At 42.0% G+C, this 16055-nt stretch overlaps 1 protein-coding gene across 3 annotated transcripts in view; it reads left to right on the top strand.

Annotated features, from left to right (window-relative positions):
- The first annotated feature begins 443 nt into the window (after positions 1 to 443).
- UBE2J1 (ubiquitin conjugating enzyme E2 J1) overlaps positions 444 to 16055 on the top strand; it is a 26520-nt gene continuing 10908 nt past the window's right edge. Inside the window, exons 1-5 of one of the 3 annotated variants that reach the window (XM_049652917.1) lie at positions 444 to 804; positions 9612 to 9685; positions 11064 to 11195; positions 14086 to 14170; positions 14713 to 14818. In XM_049652917.1, coding sequence (XP_049508874.1) covers positions 774 to 804; positions 9612 to 9685; positions 11064 to 11195; positions 14086 to 14170; positions 14713 to 14818 — 428 coding nt within the window. In that variant the 5' untranslated portion in view covers positions 444 to 773. Of the gene's footprint in view, positions 805 to 1050; positions 1230 to 8386; positions 8595 to 9611; positions 9686 to 11063; positions 11196 to 14085; positions 14171 to 14712; positions 14819 to 16055 lie in introns of those variants that run through there. The other 2 variants (XM_049652918.1, XM_049652919.1) reach the window with 2 other exon arrangements.

Raw genomic sequence — 16055 nt, 5'->3', positions numbered from 1 at the left:
TGTTCTAAAAATCCTACTCCATTCCTTTATCACTGGATTTTTCCCTTCCGCACGTAACTGTTCCCACTCCCATCAGCTATACTGGATCACAGACAAGGCTGTGCAGCGCGCGCGCAGCCGGAGCCCGGGCCCCTCTGGACTCTCAGGCCCGGGCTCCAGGAGCCCACCGGCGGCGAGTAGGGCTGGGCCGCTTCCGGCCGCGCCGTTCTTCCGTAATACCCGCGAGCGCCGGGGGACCCCGGACAGGCCCGGCAAAAGGTCGGCTTCCGCTGGGCCTGGGCGAGGGGCAGACGAGGGCGCCGTACGCTTTTGCAGACCCCGGAGCGCTTTCCGCGGGGCCAGCGGCGACTACGCAGTGACGGACGCCGGAGCCGGCCGACCGACCGCCACGAAGCGACCGCCACGTCAGGGCAACTTCACAAAACCCGGGCGAGGGCGGGTGACGCAGGCCGGGCGGCCGCGGCGGGGTTGGGCCCGGGGCCAGACGGGAAAGCTTACCTCCAGCCCGGGCGCCCGGTACAGCGACTCCCCGGCCGGCGCCGGCGCCTGCCCCGCCCTCAGGGAGGCGGGGGAGCCGTGGGGGAGGCGGTGCCATCGCGAAGCCCGCGCCCCGCCTTCACCCTCCTGCCTGCAGTCGGGGCCGGGGCTGGGCGGCGTCTGCGGAGGCTCCCCCGGCCTGGCCCAATCGGCCTGAGCCGCGCTTTCACACCGGCGGCGGCGCGGAAAGGTGGAGGCGGCTGGCCGGGAGGCCGGAGCCGGGCCAGCGATCCGCCATGGAGACCCGCTACAACCTGAAGAGCCCGGGTGAGCAGGGCTGGAGGCGGTGGGCGGCGCCGGCGGGTGGCCGGGGAGGGCGGAGTGACCCCGGACCCCGGGTCGGGCGCTGCGGTTCCCTCGCGTCCGCCGCCACTCGCGGCTCCGCCCCGGGTTTCGCGCTCTACGCGAGACCGCCGCTTGCCGGGATGGTGCAGGCCGCAGGGCGGCCGGGCGGGCACCGGCTGCCAGTCCGGGGACTGGCCAGTTCCCCGCAGTACCTGGACTTTCCCTTTCCTCTTGTTGGTTGCGTAGTGCTGGGTCATAAACTCATATGTAAGAACAGATGTAAAGATGATGTCTGTGGGTAATAGTTAACAGCGCCGTGCCGTCGGTACCTGCACCCTGAACACCGACCGTCGTTATCCTTTCGTCGCTGCCACCGGACTTATATTAGCTGTTTCACTCACTTACACGTGAGGATTTGGTTGTTTAAATATCGCCTTTGCAGCATTTGGGGGCAAATAGAATTAAAGACCTAGAGGAAATACTCTGTATTAAACCAACTAACCAAAGCGCTAAGAAAACTAGTTAGATGAGCCAAGCCCTTTAGTGCTTAACCATGATTTTTGCCATGCCGACTAACATGATATATATCTATATTCGGTCATAAAGACTTATTTTTCTGTACTTAGTGCCCCTGCTTCATTTACAAAACAGCCCAAACAGTCCTAGCCTCAAGTTCTTTTCTGGTGCATTATGAAGATGCACGAAAATCAAGCAGCTCTCTCATATTAAGGCAGGCTGGAAATGAACCACTAGTTTCTGTAAATGGTATTTATTCTATGTGTACCTTGATAAAATTGTCAGGAGGGACAAACTCCACAGTTCAGCTCTAAAATGATATTCCTAGAATATTAGTGGTGGTTTGGCCAAATATTGCTGCTGTTTATTTTTTCATTACAAGAAAGCATCTTTTCATTAGGAATCAGTAAGATTAGCATCTTTATGGAAAGAGCGGACATGTGAGTCTTTGATTTTTAAAAAATACTTAATATGTAGAAACTCCAGAAAAGCTTGAGGTTATTGATTGAGCAGAGCTTTGTTAGCTTGAGTGCTTTCAGGCTGAGAAATGTTATTAGGTGACCAAGTGTGTAGAATGGGTCATACCATGTATGGGCCCATAGACTCCTTTAAAAATCTAGTGAAGGCTATGGGCTTTCCAAGAGATGCATTTATACAATTCAATTTCAGTTTGGTTAATGGCTCTCCATTCCCCATCTCTTAAGAACACTAGAGGGGAAAAAGGGGAAAATAAAAGACAAAGAGGGAAAGAAAACTTTGGTTTTAAGGATAGATGGTAGAATGCTTAAATTGTTTAGATTGTTGTAGATTATTTTTTATGTTTATTTTTGAGAGAGAGAGAGACAGAGCGTGATCAGGGGAGGGGCAGAGAGAGAGGCAGACCCAGAATCTGAAGCAGGCTCCAGCACAGATCTGAGCTGTCAGCACAGAGCCTGATGTGGGCTCGAACCCACGGACGGTGAAATCATGACCTGAGCTGAAGTCATACACTCAACCACCTGAGCCACCCAGGCGCCCCTAGATTGTTGTAGATGTAAATAAAACTATATGGGTAAAAATGTATGGTGACTCTGGGGGCTCCTGGGTGGTTCAGTCGGCTAAGTGTATGACTTTGGCTCAGGTCACGATCTTGGATCTTGCCATTAATGGGTTCGAGCACTGTATCGGGCTCTGTGTTGACAGCTCAGAGCCTGGAGCCTGCTTCAGATTCTGTGTCTCCCTCTCTCTCTGCCCCTCCCCTTCCTGCTCCCACTCTGTCTCTCTCTCTCTCTCACAAAAATAAACATTAAAAAATTTTTAAAAATTAAAAAAAATGTACCGTGGTCACAGGATACCAAGTTCCTTAGGACAGCTGAGATACTTGATGGAGTGTCCAGAGAATAATGCAAATATGAGTAATAATGCAGTTTGGAAGGGAAAACTGGTGGATCCAAAGACATTGTTTTTAATAGCACATTGCTCAGTTTTCTTTTTTTAAGTTTATTTATTTTGAGAAAGAAAGCACAAGTGGGGGAGGGGTAGAGAGAGAGAGGGAGAGAGAGAATCTCAACTAGGCCCTGCACTGTCTACACATTGCTCAGTTTTGATAGGTTATCATGCCTGAGGTTATGAAAAGCTTTTAAAATTCTCCAGAATTTTGGGGCACCTGGGTAGCTAGTCCATTAAGTGTCTGACTTTTGATGTCGTCTCAGGTCATGATCTCATGGTTTGTGGTATTGAACCCCACGTCCGGCTCTGCACTGATAGCACAGAACCTTCATTGGATCCTCTCTCCCCATCTCTCTCTGCCCCTCCCCCGCTTCCTGCTTATGTTCTCCCTCTCAAAATAAATAAACAAACTTAAAAAAATTCTCCGGAATTTTGTGCATTTCCAAAGTATCTGATCTGTCAGCCGGCTGAGCTTTTGTGGACATGCTTCATGCTGTGTTGTAAATTGCTCTACCTGAGATCATTTTTTAAAATCTTTTTTATTAGTTACTCTGTGGATCATTTGGAGTTCATGGTGAAGGTGAATTAGATGAGATATGGGACTTACCAGAAATGCTAGTAAACATGGTGAAAATGCTTCCTTTGTTTTATTCTCAGTCGTGTGGTATTTTTAGAGTAATCCATGTGTGAAAGAAAGTGATTAAAAGCACTTCACAATGGAAGAGATATAACTCTTTCTAATTAGACATATGCATGGCACAATTAGGAGAATACACATAACTGGTAAAGGGCCAGTGTGCTAGTATGTGGCTAGTACGTATGTTCAGTTTGTAAGTGGGAAAACGTATTTCTTTGTGATTTTTCTGGAATGGACTTGTGGTTAGGGGTAAAGTTCTGTGTGGAGCTACCTCATTAAGCCTCTGACTTAGCTCATCAGTGGTTGTTCTGGATCAAGCTCCCTGATCCCTTTTTGGGTCTGCTCTGGCCAAGGTAGTAGGATTTCAGAATACAAAGTAGGGTGACCTATGTGTAGAGAACTCTTGTGGTAGCTTTCTTCAGAAGGGGTCTATGGCCGTGTTCAGGAGGTGATTGGTGAGAGACTGGAGCAAAGGCACCCACTGTCTGCACCAGAAACCTGGGAGCTGTTCTAGCCATATACCCTTAGTGTTGGCTGGACCTTCATGCTAATTATTCTCAAGCTTTAATGTCCAATTCAGCCCTTTTCCTAGGCTGTAGTATACCTGGAATTACTGGTGATTCAACATCTTCACCCAGATTTCCCCCACACTGAAAAAATCTCTATGAGGTAATAAAAAACCAAACTCATCAGTTTACTCTCCTCCTCCAGAGTCCCCTCATCCCTTATTCCAGGATTGACAGCAACTAGGCACCCATGGGAATTATCTTTGATCTCTTGGTCTACTCCTTAGTCTACCCCCTACCCTGGAACGAACACCACACACCCACACCCACACCGACACACACACACACACACACACACACACACACACACAGGCATACTTGCATGGGTGCCAGTATACACACACACATATTTATTCAGTCACTTTTGTCACCAGCTCCAGTAAAACAAAAAACAAAACTGATTAGATCAGTCCTTAAATTGAAAAAATTTCAATGTCTTCCTAATAGCTATGGATAACATTAAAAGTAAAGTGTTCAGTTTGGTCTACACGGCTGCTCACGATTTGATCCTTGTCTTTCTCACCAACCTAGTCGAGACTACTACAACTGTGCTCCGTTGCTTTTTTATTTTTTTTTCCCTCTTTTGCATTTTTGCCATGTATCCATTTCGCCCAAGTGACTATCCAGATGGAGTAGCTCTTCTCACCTGTATGCCTTGGTCCCTGTTGAAAGCTCTGCTTGGCATGGCTTCCCTTTAATCCATTGGAAATTCCTATTCTTCAAGCTTCTTTAAGGTTCGGCCTTGTCCAGCTATCTTAAGCAACTAGGTCGACTATAAGGTAGTCCCTATGTTTGTACATACTTGGTCAGTGTTTGTATTTCAATTGTTTTAATATCTTTCTCACTGTGAGTTTTTTGAAGGCAAGAAGCAGGTCTTGGTTATTCGGTCTCCATCACTTGGACATTTTTTTAAATGTTTGTTGAATGGATACCTTTGTAGGGTCTTTCTGGACAGAAACACTAGTCTTTAAACATTTGCTTAAGTGCCTTCATTATGGGAGTAGGAAGAGGCACTTGGGGAGCAGACATTGGGTTCATATCCCCAATATACCCTCCTTCTGCATTTTACCCATGCTTTGGAGATTGATTATATTAAGATATTTGCTTTCTTTCTTTTTAAAAGAATTTTTTTTAATGTTTATTTATTTTTGAGAGAGCGAGAGTGCGAGCCTGGGAGGGACAGACAGAAAGGGAGACACAGAACCCAAAGCAGGCTCCAGGCTCTGAGCTGTCAGCACAGAGCGTGACACACAGGGCTTGAACCCACAAACGTGAGATCATGACCTGAACCAAAGTCTGATGCTTAACCAGCTGAGCTAGCTACCCAGGAGCCCAAGATATTTTCTTTCTAAGAGAAATAGATGCTTGAGAGACAGTGACCTGGAAAACATCCCTTTAGCTGGGCTTTGTCTTCAAAGCCCAATGTAAGCCTAGAGAGGTAGAGCCTGGGTATTTGAAGGTTGCTATTGCTAATGCCTAGGCCCATAGAGGCTAGAGTTTGGATCCAGAGTGATCCTGTGGTCTCCGTAGAAAAGAACAAGAGCAGGCATGCAGGTATTCCCCATCTCCTTTCCTTCCCTGGCATATTGTGTGTCACCATAGTAGAATTCCTTGAATAATCTTGCAAAGAGGTAAGAGAGGAGATGATCGGAAAAAGTTTTCTCTGTATGTGATAACAAGAGATGGAGTATTAGGAGTGGCAGACCATGTTCTAGACCTAGTTGCCAGGCAGTAGTTTGAAACTTGACTATCCCGTAGTGATAGTTCTCCTTGGGAACCAGGGAGCCATGCCATGAGGCCGACTATATATGCTCATTGTCTGTTGTTTTTAAAAAATTTTTTTCAATATTTATTTTTGAGAGAGAGAGAGAGACAGAGCTCAAGCAGGGGAGGGGCAGAGAGAGAGGGAGACACAATCCGAAGCAGGCTCCACGCTCTGAGGTGTCAGCACAGAGGCCATGCAGAGCTCAAACTCATGAACTGCGAGATCATGACCTGAGCCAAAGTCAGACGCTTAACCTAACTAGCCACCCAGGTGTCCCCTCATTGTCTGGTTTTGAACCAGGGAGAATTTTGAGAGGGTCTTATATCCCAGTCTATTTCTGACAATAACTTGTGACCTGGGGAAGAGGTGGGGGAGAGGAAGGAAAAGAGAATTACGCGAAGATATTATTGACTCCCATTTGACAGATATGAACATTGAGGCAGAATAAGATTAAGTGATTTATTTAAGGATTTAGAGCTACAGAATATAGGAGCCAGAGGTTTAATGCAGCTCTAATTCAGAGTCCACAGTCTTTTGCACTAAGGCATTTATAATATATGTAATGTCATTTCAGGGAAAAAAAGATTATGAGAACACTAGACTAATATTACCTTCTATTTGGCTGCATGGCTTTAGCACTCACATGGTACGTGCCTGTGTGGTCTGTGAACTATGAAAATCAGTATGTTTAGTTGTGGAACACATGATTGTTCCTTTATTCAATTGTTATCAGTTGTTCTTAATTCAATTCTGATCCTTTCTTAACATCTCTTGTAATATCCAAGTACTACTGGGTATTTATTTTTTTTCTTTCCTGTTGAATTGAGCTGAGTGGGGGAGAGGCGGAGAAAATGTGGAAAGAGTTTGCAATAACATAAAATAGATTTCTTCAGCTTAATCATTCAGCCAGCTGATGAGAAATGAAGAAAAAAAACATTCTCCATGGCATCTTTGCCGACAGCAGCCGAATGAATTAACTTCATAGCAGCTTCCATGATTTTATTTATATCTAATATTAATTTGAAAGAATGATATTTTCCTGTGGCTTTAAACCAAGGTTTTTCAATCCTTGTTCCATGGGCCCCTTCGATAGACTGACTAGGTTGAAGGGCGTAAACAGCCTGAAGGCCCCTCCATCCCCAACCAAAACAGCTCTGTTACCTGTTGTACATATTGAGGTTCTCATTAAGCTTTTTTTTGAACAAAGGATTTTATTGTCAAATAAGTTTGAAAACCATTGCTTTTAACCAGATGCTTAGAAAGATTTTTTGGGAGCATGATAGTAAAATTCAATTAAACTAATATTTGGGTGTTTACTATGTGCTAAGCCCTGAGGAGCCTGCAGTGAAGTAAATTGTTTCACAGTAATTAAGTAATTCAAGTGAGATTTTATAAATTTTATAAAAGATAAAATACAGGGTGTTAGGGCTTAGAGCAAGGAGTCTCAACCTAGTTTCTACGGTAGTGGCTTCCAGATGGGACTGACCATTAGAATAACTAACTTGGAGAGTATTTCTGGTCTCTATTCCCCTCCCAGGACTCCTCAGAGATTTTTATCTATCAGATGGGCATCTCTAGTCATTCTTCGGGGTGTACAAGAGAAGTTGTCTGGAAGACATTCCTAAGGAAGTTCCTTAAAGCCTGTCTAGATGGGGAGTGGGAGTGGGAACAGCATTGCAAGCTGAGGACCATGACAAATACTAGATTAGAAACATGTATGTGAACATTGAGATACATTTCCCCCCATGTTCTAGACACTAGACTTTGTTCAATTCTTTTGACTCCCTGCCCCCTACCTCCACCACCTGCCCCAAGACTACAAGCTCCTTGATAACCACAACTATATGTTGTTTGCAGCTGTAACATCTAATATGAACTCAGTATCTATTTGATGTTCAAATACTTTGATCAAGTGAACAAAGTCTGTGCCTACAAGGACCTAGTTTGATGTAGGAGATAGAAAAGAACGAATAATGATGGAGTAGGATAGTGAGTTATGAACGCTTTCCCCCACTTAGGAACCCTTGGTTAAAAGGAAATTTTATGCAGAAGTCCTGATACATACTGAACTGTTTGGTTGTATGTGTGTGGGAGTTGTGCTCAGTTAACCTCTTTCATTCCATACCTGTACCTCCATGCATTTTACTTTTATTGTTTCCTCTGCCTATTCATACCCATGCATAATTCCCACTATCTTTCTTTCAGATGTCAGTGCCTGCCTGACTCCTTTTCTCTTCTGTCTGCTGTCAGGTTGGGTGCCCACCTGGTACATACTTCTCTTATAGCACATTGAACTATATCAGTTGGTTTTCAAGCAGAATTTTGGGGAGCCATGGGCTACCTGGTTTTTTCCTGGCTTTACAGTCCTATACCAGTATCTTGACATTTTTTAGCACCTACAGCTTGAGGTTTGAGGGGCTGGGATCAAAGGATTGACCTTTGAGGACCAGTAGGGAAGGAAGGAGGGTACAGGTACAGATAGGATTTGTAGGTTGTGATAGGCTGCTGACAGTCATTTATCGTGGAAGTAAAAGGCTGTGCCATTAACTGTAAGAGGTGAAAGAGGAGTGAGATGAGGAGTAAACAGGTGTGAAATAGTCTTGGGGTGCTGGCTGGAGTGGGCTGCCTGGCTTACCAGAGAGATTCCGGAACGTTGGGTGGCATTGTGTCCTGGTGGAAGTTGTCGATAATAACTCTGTAATGACATCAGTGTGCCTGCCTCTGTGACTTTTTTTACCCTCCCCTTCAGTAATGCTCAGCTGTTTGGGTATAGATACCAAATAAGAAGATGGTTGGGTTGGGTCAGCTAGAATTATATTTTATTAGGGGAGTATAAATGAGGAATTCCTAAGAGCCAAAGGTATGGATAAAGAAGGACGTGAATATAGATATAGGTGGTTACAGAAATTTATGGGGTGAATTGATTGGAGGTTTTAATTAAGCTGAAGAGTCTTCTCAGAAAGGAATTCAAGGGGTACCTGGCTGGCTCAGTTGGTAGAGCATGTGACTGTTGATCTCCGTCAGGGTCTGGCATTGGGCGTGGAACATTGGAGCATACCTTAAAAAAAATTCAATTAGAGCTGTGGAGATTTAGTGACCCCTGGGGACAGTCCCATTTAAATTAATGCAAAATAGTGGGTGAAAATTCCCAAGAGGTAGAGGATATCCTCCCTGTATAGGAAGATACAGGGTCTACCGTTCATAAGCATGAATTCCGGAGGGCACATTTTTGTTAATACAGATATTTTAACAAAATAGAGTTGGAATGCCCGTGTTAGAATTCCAGCTGTCATTGACCAGCTGTCTGGACTTGGACAAGTTATGTAATCTCTCCATGTTTCAGTTTCTTAGTCTGGAAAATGGGAATTTTGTAAAAAGTTTATTCATTTTGAGAGAGAGAGAGGTGGTGCACGCAAGCAGGGGGAGGGGCAGAGAGAAGGAGAGAGAGAGAGGATCCCAAGTAGATTCCACGCTGTCAGCAAGGAGCCCCGTGTGGGGCTCTATCCCATCAACTATGACATCATGACCTGAGCCAAAATCAAGAGTCAGATGCTTAACTGACTGAGCCACCAAGTCTATCATTGTTTTGAGGATTACATGAGTTAGTGTTTATGAAAGTGCTTATTAAATAAAAATAGTGTCTTTATGAGACTGCCCTAAGTATTTAATTTAATATATAACTCTTCTAATGCCATGTCCTTCCCCTCTCTGATTATTACCATTATCCCATAATTAAACTTTAACCATATACCCAGTTGAACTAGTCCTCTGTACAGTTTTTATTGAAATAGGAACTTTTTCATTAGGTTTGTGAATTTGTGCTAATCTCTTGGAAAAGTGTATTTTAAATGTCTCTATCTTATGAATTTTATTTTAGCTGTTAAACGTTTAATGAAAGAAGCAGCAGAATTGAAAGATCCAACAGATCATTACCATGCACAGCCATTAGAGGTAAGTTTCTATCTCCCATGTCTTAGCATGTGGATTAAAAAAAAATTTTTTTTTAACATTTAATTATTTTTGAGAGACAGAGCACGAGTAGGGGGAGGGGCAGAGAGGGGGACGGGCACAGAATCCAAAGCAGGCTCCAGGCTCTGAGCTGTCAGCACAGAGCCCAACATCTGAGCCGAAGTCGGACACTTAACCGACTGAGCCACCCAGGCACCCCTCTTACATGTGGATTTTAATGCTTTAATATCTTATTTTTATTTATTTATTTTTAAAAACATTTTATTATTTTTTTAAATGTTTATGTTTGAGAGAGAGAGAGAGAATGTGTGAGGTGGGGGAGGGCAGAGAGAAAGGGAGACAGAAGATAGGAAGCTGGCTCTGCACTGACAGTAGAGAGCCTGATGTGGGGCTTGAACTCATGAACTGTGAAAATTGTGACCTAAGCCAAAGTCAGATGCTTAACCAGCTGAGCCACCCAGGTGCCCTAATACTTTAATATTTTAAACTAATTACTTAAAATTGTTTTTTCATTGCTTTGAGTCATTACAGATGTATTTGATGTGGTTTATTGACATATTTTACTCCCTATATTTTCTAAGTATTTATTTCATTAGCCATTCAGAATCTGACATTTTAGAAGCAAATTTCCGGTTTCTGTAAAATGGTCTCAGATGCTAAATTGGTTTTATGTTTTGAGTATGAGGGAGGGAGGGGGAATGGAAAGAACCCCAAACTCTTTATACTTTGAAAGATCTGGCTCCTTGAGGGGTCTCTGCAGTTAGTCTAGGCTTTTTGCACACACATCTCTATCTCTTTTTAGTCTTCCCATCTGTATTTAAATGTGCTCAGTCTGGTTTCCATGACATTAGTGAGAATAAAATGTAATTTTGCACACTGTAAACTGCAAAGTACTTGGGAACTCTAAGATGATATTGATAGCATATTTGTTAATATTACTGACTACTTATAAATAAATAGGCTCTTAAGCATCCATGAGGGATAATTTTTTAAAGTTTGTTAAAATAGTAACAGTAATTTTACAGTAATTATTTGATTATATAATAATTATCACTAATTAGTATTCAAGGATTAATTTCCAGCTTAATTAAATGTGGAATCTAATTTATGAATATATAACAGTGCTCAGCTTTTTAAAATGCATTTGTTTAAATTTTAGCTCTTGTGGGGCATGGAAACTAGATTAATAACTTTTATTTATAACTTTTATACTTGAGACATTTTGTGCATTAGAAACTATTTTAGTAATAATGTGAAACATTTGATTTTTCTTATCTAGGAATATTTCTGATACTCCTTGATAAAGATGATCAGACCTTTTAATGTTACTAATTTCTTGCTGGTTATTTTTTTTGTTCAGGATAACCTTTTTGAATGGCACTTCACAGTTAGAGGGCCCCCAGATTCTGATTTTGATGGAGGAGTTTATCATGGACGAATAGTACTGCCCCCTGAGTATCCCATGAAACCACCAAGCATTATTCTTTTAACGGTAAGAATTCTTGGCTTTTTGGAATACTTGTGGTTTAACTCTTCATGGCGACTACAGAGTGTGGTTAGCATACTCATTTTCATTAAGAAATAAAGTGGAACATTATTATAATTTTGTCTTTGGGGACCACGCCTTGGTAGTACAATTATTTTCCCCAAAAAATAATTCCTAGGAATTATTGATGCTAATGAATGCATAGTGGCCATAGTGTAGGTGATAGGATTCAATGAATTAATGTATGCAAAGTGCTAGGCAGTGTCTGGCACTTGGTAAGTACTCAGTAGAGGGTAATGTTATTATATCTCTTAATCGCATCATTTCCTTCAACTTTTCAACTTTGTTACACTCCTTTCCTCATTTTCCTATACAGCTCTTAAAGTAAGAGCTGTCACAGAGTCCTCAATAAATGTTAGTTATATTATTACTATTTTTTAAAATTTACTTATTTTGAGAGAGAGAAAGTGTGCGTGGGCATGTGCAAGTGAGGGAAGGGCAGAGAGAGAGGGAGAGAGTATCCCAAGCAGTCTCTGAGCTGTCAGTGCAGAACCCTACTTGGGGCTCGATCCCACAAACCATGAGATTATGACCTGAACTGAGATCAAGAGTTGAATGCTTAACTGACTGAGCCACCCAGGCACCCCTCTGTTATTTCTGTTTAGATCTTAGAATTTCTATCGTCACATATTTTACCTCCATGTGGAAGAAAGCTGTTGATCCAGTATTCTCTTATTTATCCTGGGATGTTGTTCCTTCAGGGTAAATTTCTCTCTTATTTGTTAAGCATTCTTTCCCTCGTTTCTTTAATTTGCAAGTATGTCTAAGTATCCCCTAACCTTGAAAAAAGCAAAACAAAACACAAAAACCTTTCTCTGTTGGGGTACATGGGTGCATCAGTTGGTTGAGTATCTGACTTCAGCTCAGGTCATGATCTCACTGTATGCAGGTTTAAGTCCTGTGTCAGGCTCTGTGCTGACAGCTGGGAGCCTGGAGCCTGCTTCAGATTCTGTGTCTTCCTCTCTCTCTACCCCTTCCCCACTTGCACTCTGTTTCTCTCTCCCTCGAAAAATAAACAAACATTGAAAAAAACGAAAACCTTTCTGTGTCTCTCCTACCTCTTTAAACTGTTGTATTTTCTCTTGGATAAGTTCAAGACATCCTTACTCAAGTTTAGTCTGTTGCAGTCTGGTTTCTACATGCTTACTACACCAATTTCAGGGACTAGTTTCAAAAATCCCGCTGCCCCTTTTCGGTCTTCATCCCAGTCCATCTAAGTTAAATATCTGACACACATGGAGTGGCAAATGGTGAAACACAAGGTATTCATTAATAAATACCAAACTAATGCTGCTTTTACCTATATTTGGTGTAGTGGAAAGAGCATTAATTTCAGAGCCAGTAGACCTGGATTCTGACCACTGCTCTTGCCATTACACCAGAGGCAGGTTATATAATCTCATTGAAATTCACTTTTCTCGTCTGTCAAGGCTTGTGTATGGTAAATATAATCACAATATAAAGTTCCTAGCATATAAAATTTGCTGCTTAACACACATTAGGTGATGTTGAGAATTGTTAATGCTGGGGGTAGTCCTGGGGGGTGCCCTACTGTGTTAGGAGTCCCTTTTTAGTTGCTAGATAATGTGGAGAGCCAAGTGGTCCAGGGGTGGGGCTGGTGCATGGAGAAACTGGCGGGGAGGAATAGTTGGGGCAGCAGCTTTCACCGGAAGTATAGAAATATTCCAGTAGTTACCCAATATATGGTCATGGTTAACACACTGGCTGAGAATCAGTCCTGCCCTCCTGATTGTCAGTATTTACTCTTTCTGGTTCACTTCCTCTCTTTTGAAAAGTCTTCTCCAGTCTTCATTCAACAAGTATTTGTTAAACATATGTCATGTACCCTGTAGGTGTGGCAGAGAATAAGTTAAATTCTCTGGCCACGTAGAGCTTGTATTCTAACTTCATGCCTCTTCTTCCTTATCCTTCCCTTAAATATGGATATTCTACAAGTTCAGACTTCAGCTGTTTTCTCTTATTTCTATAAAATGGTTTCATCAGTCACCTCTGTTAAGCCAGATACCAAAAATGTTTATTGTCTGACAATAACAGGTCTCTATTTCTGCCTATCTGCTATACGTCATCCATAGCTCTTCTACCAAGACAACAGATCCATGTCCAAAACTGAAATCATTATCTCTGATCTGACTCTTTTGTGTTCCTGTCTTATGAAATTGTATCATCCTTATGGAAATCACTTCAGTGTCAGAGCCTTCTGCACCAATATCTAATTAGGTAACACCAAGTTCTTAGGTTTTATTCCAGCCTCTGTATATCTTCTCTTTTAGATCCTTCACAGGGCCTTGTGCGGTACTGGGCTCAGAGTAGGACATCAGGACATCTTTATACATCAATTATGTATGTAGATTTCAGTTATGCAACTCAGTTTCAAAATAGTGCTACAACCCTTTTTTTTTTTTAAGTTTGTTTGAGAGAAAGCATGTGTGGGTGTGTGCAAGTGAGGGAGGGGCAGAGAGAGAGGGAGAGAGAATACCAAGCAGGCTCCGTGTTCTCATCACAAAGTGGAATGCGGGGCTTGATCCCACAAACCATAAGATCATGATCTGAGCTGAAATCAAGAGTTGGACGCTCAACTGACTGAGCCACCCAGGTGCCCCTAGGTGCTACAACTTCTAAAAACAGCTTTTATTGTTCTTTCAGAATTCAACCAATATTTGTGGAGTATCTATAAGAGGACAAAAGTCTGTGTCCCCTTGGAGATTATGTTAAGAATTTTTAAAAAAATTGTTTACTTATAAAATATATTTATACTTATAAAGTATACAATATTAAACACATAAATAGTTTTTTAAATGCCTTATTTATTCCTAAGGCTAATGGACGATTTGAAGTAGGCAAGAAAATCTGTTTGAGCATCTCAGGACATCATCCTGAAACTTGGCAGCCTTCGTGGAGTAGTGAGTATTAATTTAAAGTGAATATAAATCTTCTATTCTGTAACTCTAATCAATTCATAATTATAAAGTGTAACACCCTCTTGAGATTGAAGCTGTTTTGGATAAATAATGTGATGATATTGAATAAATAATAAAAATTCTTTCCCTCTCTTGGTTTTTGCCATCATTTTATTTATTTTTTTTTTCAAGTTTCTATTTTTATTTATTTATTGAGAGAGAGAGAGAGCGCGCGCGCGAGAGAGATTGTGAGCAGGGGAGGGGCAGAGAGAGAGGGAGAGGGAGAGGGAGAATCCCAAGCAGGCTCCCTGCTGTCAGCATGGAGCCTGACGCAGGGCTTGATCTCAGGAGCCATGAGATCGTGACCTGAGCTGAAATCAAGAGTGAAGATGCTTTACCAACTGAGTCAACCAGGTGCCCCATTTTAATACAGCCACTCTACCTGCACCTCTTCAGTGAAAGCCTATGTGTCTTTTTTCTCTTTCTAGAGTAAACCCAGTTCCTTTTACAAAACAACTTAGATTGATGTTTACTCTTTATTTCAGTAAGAACAGCATTATTAGCCATCATCGGGTTTATGCCAACAAAAGGAGAGGGAGCCATAGGTTCTCTAGATTACACACCAGAGGAAAGAAGAGCGCTTGCCAAAAAGTAAGTTTTGCATTTCAGTCTTTGTTAGGATTGAAATACTTTTCTGGGTAATGGCAGTAGGCAGATAGGGTTTGTCTCTTACTTTGTGAGTTACCTTGGTTACAGGATCTAGTCTTAGTTTTGCTATTTTAGAAATTCATTTGTAGCAATTTATTACTCAGGGATGACCAGAGTCTAAAAATTATTTCATGCTGTCCAGTTTTCGAGAGTAGTTGATTATATCAACCTACAGTGGGAAATATCTTCTCCAAGAAAACAGTTCTGGTTATTTGTGTCCCTTTGGGCAGTATTACAGATGGAAAAAAACAATTCAAATATTTATATATAGCTTTTCATAATAAGATTAAAAACTCTTTGAGGGTAGGGAGGGAATCCATTTTATTGATCTTTGCATCTACAGTATCTGGCTCAGAGCAAGTGCTCAGTAAGTGATCCAAAATAAAGTAAAGGAGGTTTTCTTTATCAGGTTGTAGTTTTCTGGTGTATTGCCTTCTCATTTTTTTCAGAGGCATTCTGTCTGTATAACCCAGATTAGTCATCAGATTCAAAGTAGCCTCTCCTTTGAGTAGTGCAAAGACTAATTTTTTTTTTTTTTGATGTTTATTTTTTGAGAGAGAGAGAGAGACAGAGTGTAAGCAGGGGAGGGCAGAGAGAGAGGGAGACACAGAATCCAAAACAGGCCACAGGCTCTGAGCTGTCAGCACAGAGCCCGACATGGGGCTTAAACTCGCAAGCCATGAAGTCATGACCTGAGCTGAAGTCGGATGCTTAATGTCTCAGCCATCCAGGTGCCCCCTGATTAATTTTTTTTTAAGAACAACTTCTAATCCAGTTTATTTTTTTAATCAGTGTGCATACAGAAGGGACCTTATAAGAAATCCTATCATGAGGATTTCCAGTGCTAGAATAGTATACCCATCCCTCAACAAATGTTAAAGATTCCAAAATTGCACTGAGGTAAAGAAGAGTATTTAAAAGTACTCACATTCTGTAATTCTTGATCTTGATCATTTTCCTGCCCTGGACTCTGCTGTTTACTACCTCTCGGGCATTTTATGTTAGTTAAATTTTAGTATATCATAGTCTAGAACAGTCCAGAATATGTCCTCTATAGATGTTTGTTAAGTCAAATAAATTTTAATGTCTGAAAGATTTGATAGACTCTTTGGTTTTCATCAACAGCTTTTCTATTCTTTCTTTCTTTCTTTCTTTCTTTCTTTCTTTCTTTCTTTCTTTC

This window comes from Panthera uncia (genome assembly GCF_023721935.1).
Source record: "Panthera uncia isolate 11264 chromosome B2 unlocalized genomic scaffold, Puncia_PCG_1.0 HiC_scaffold_24, whole genome shotgun sequence".
NCBI classification, from domain to species: domain Eukaryota; kingdom Metazoa; phylum Chordata; class Mammalia; order Carnivora; family Felidae; genus Panthera; species Panthera uncia.
The sequence above is the reverse complement of the archived record's forward strand: the minus strand, read 5'-3'. Positions and strand labels throughout refer to the sequence as shown.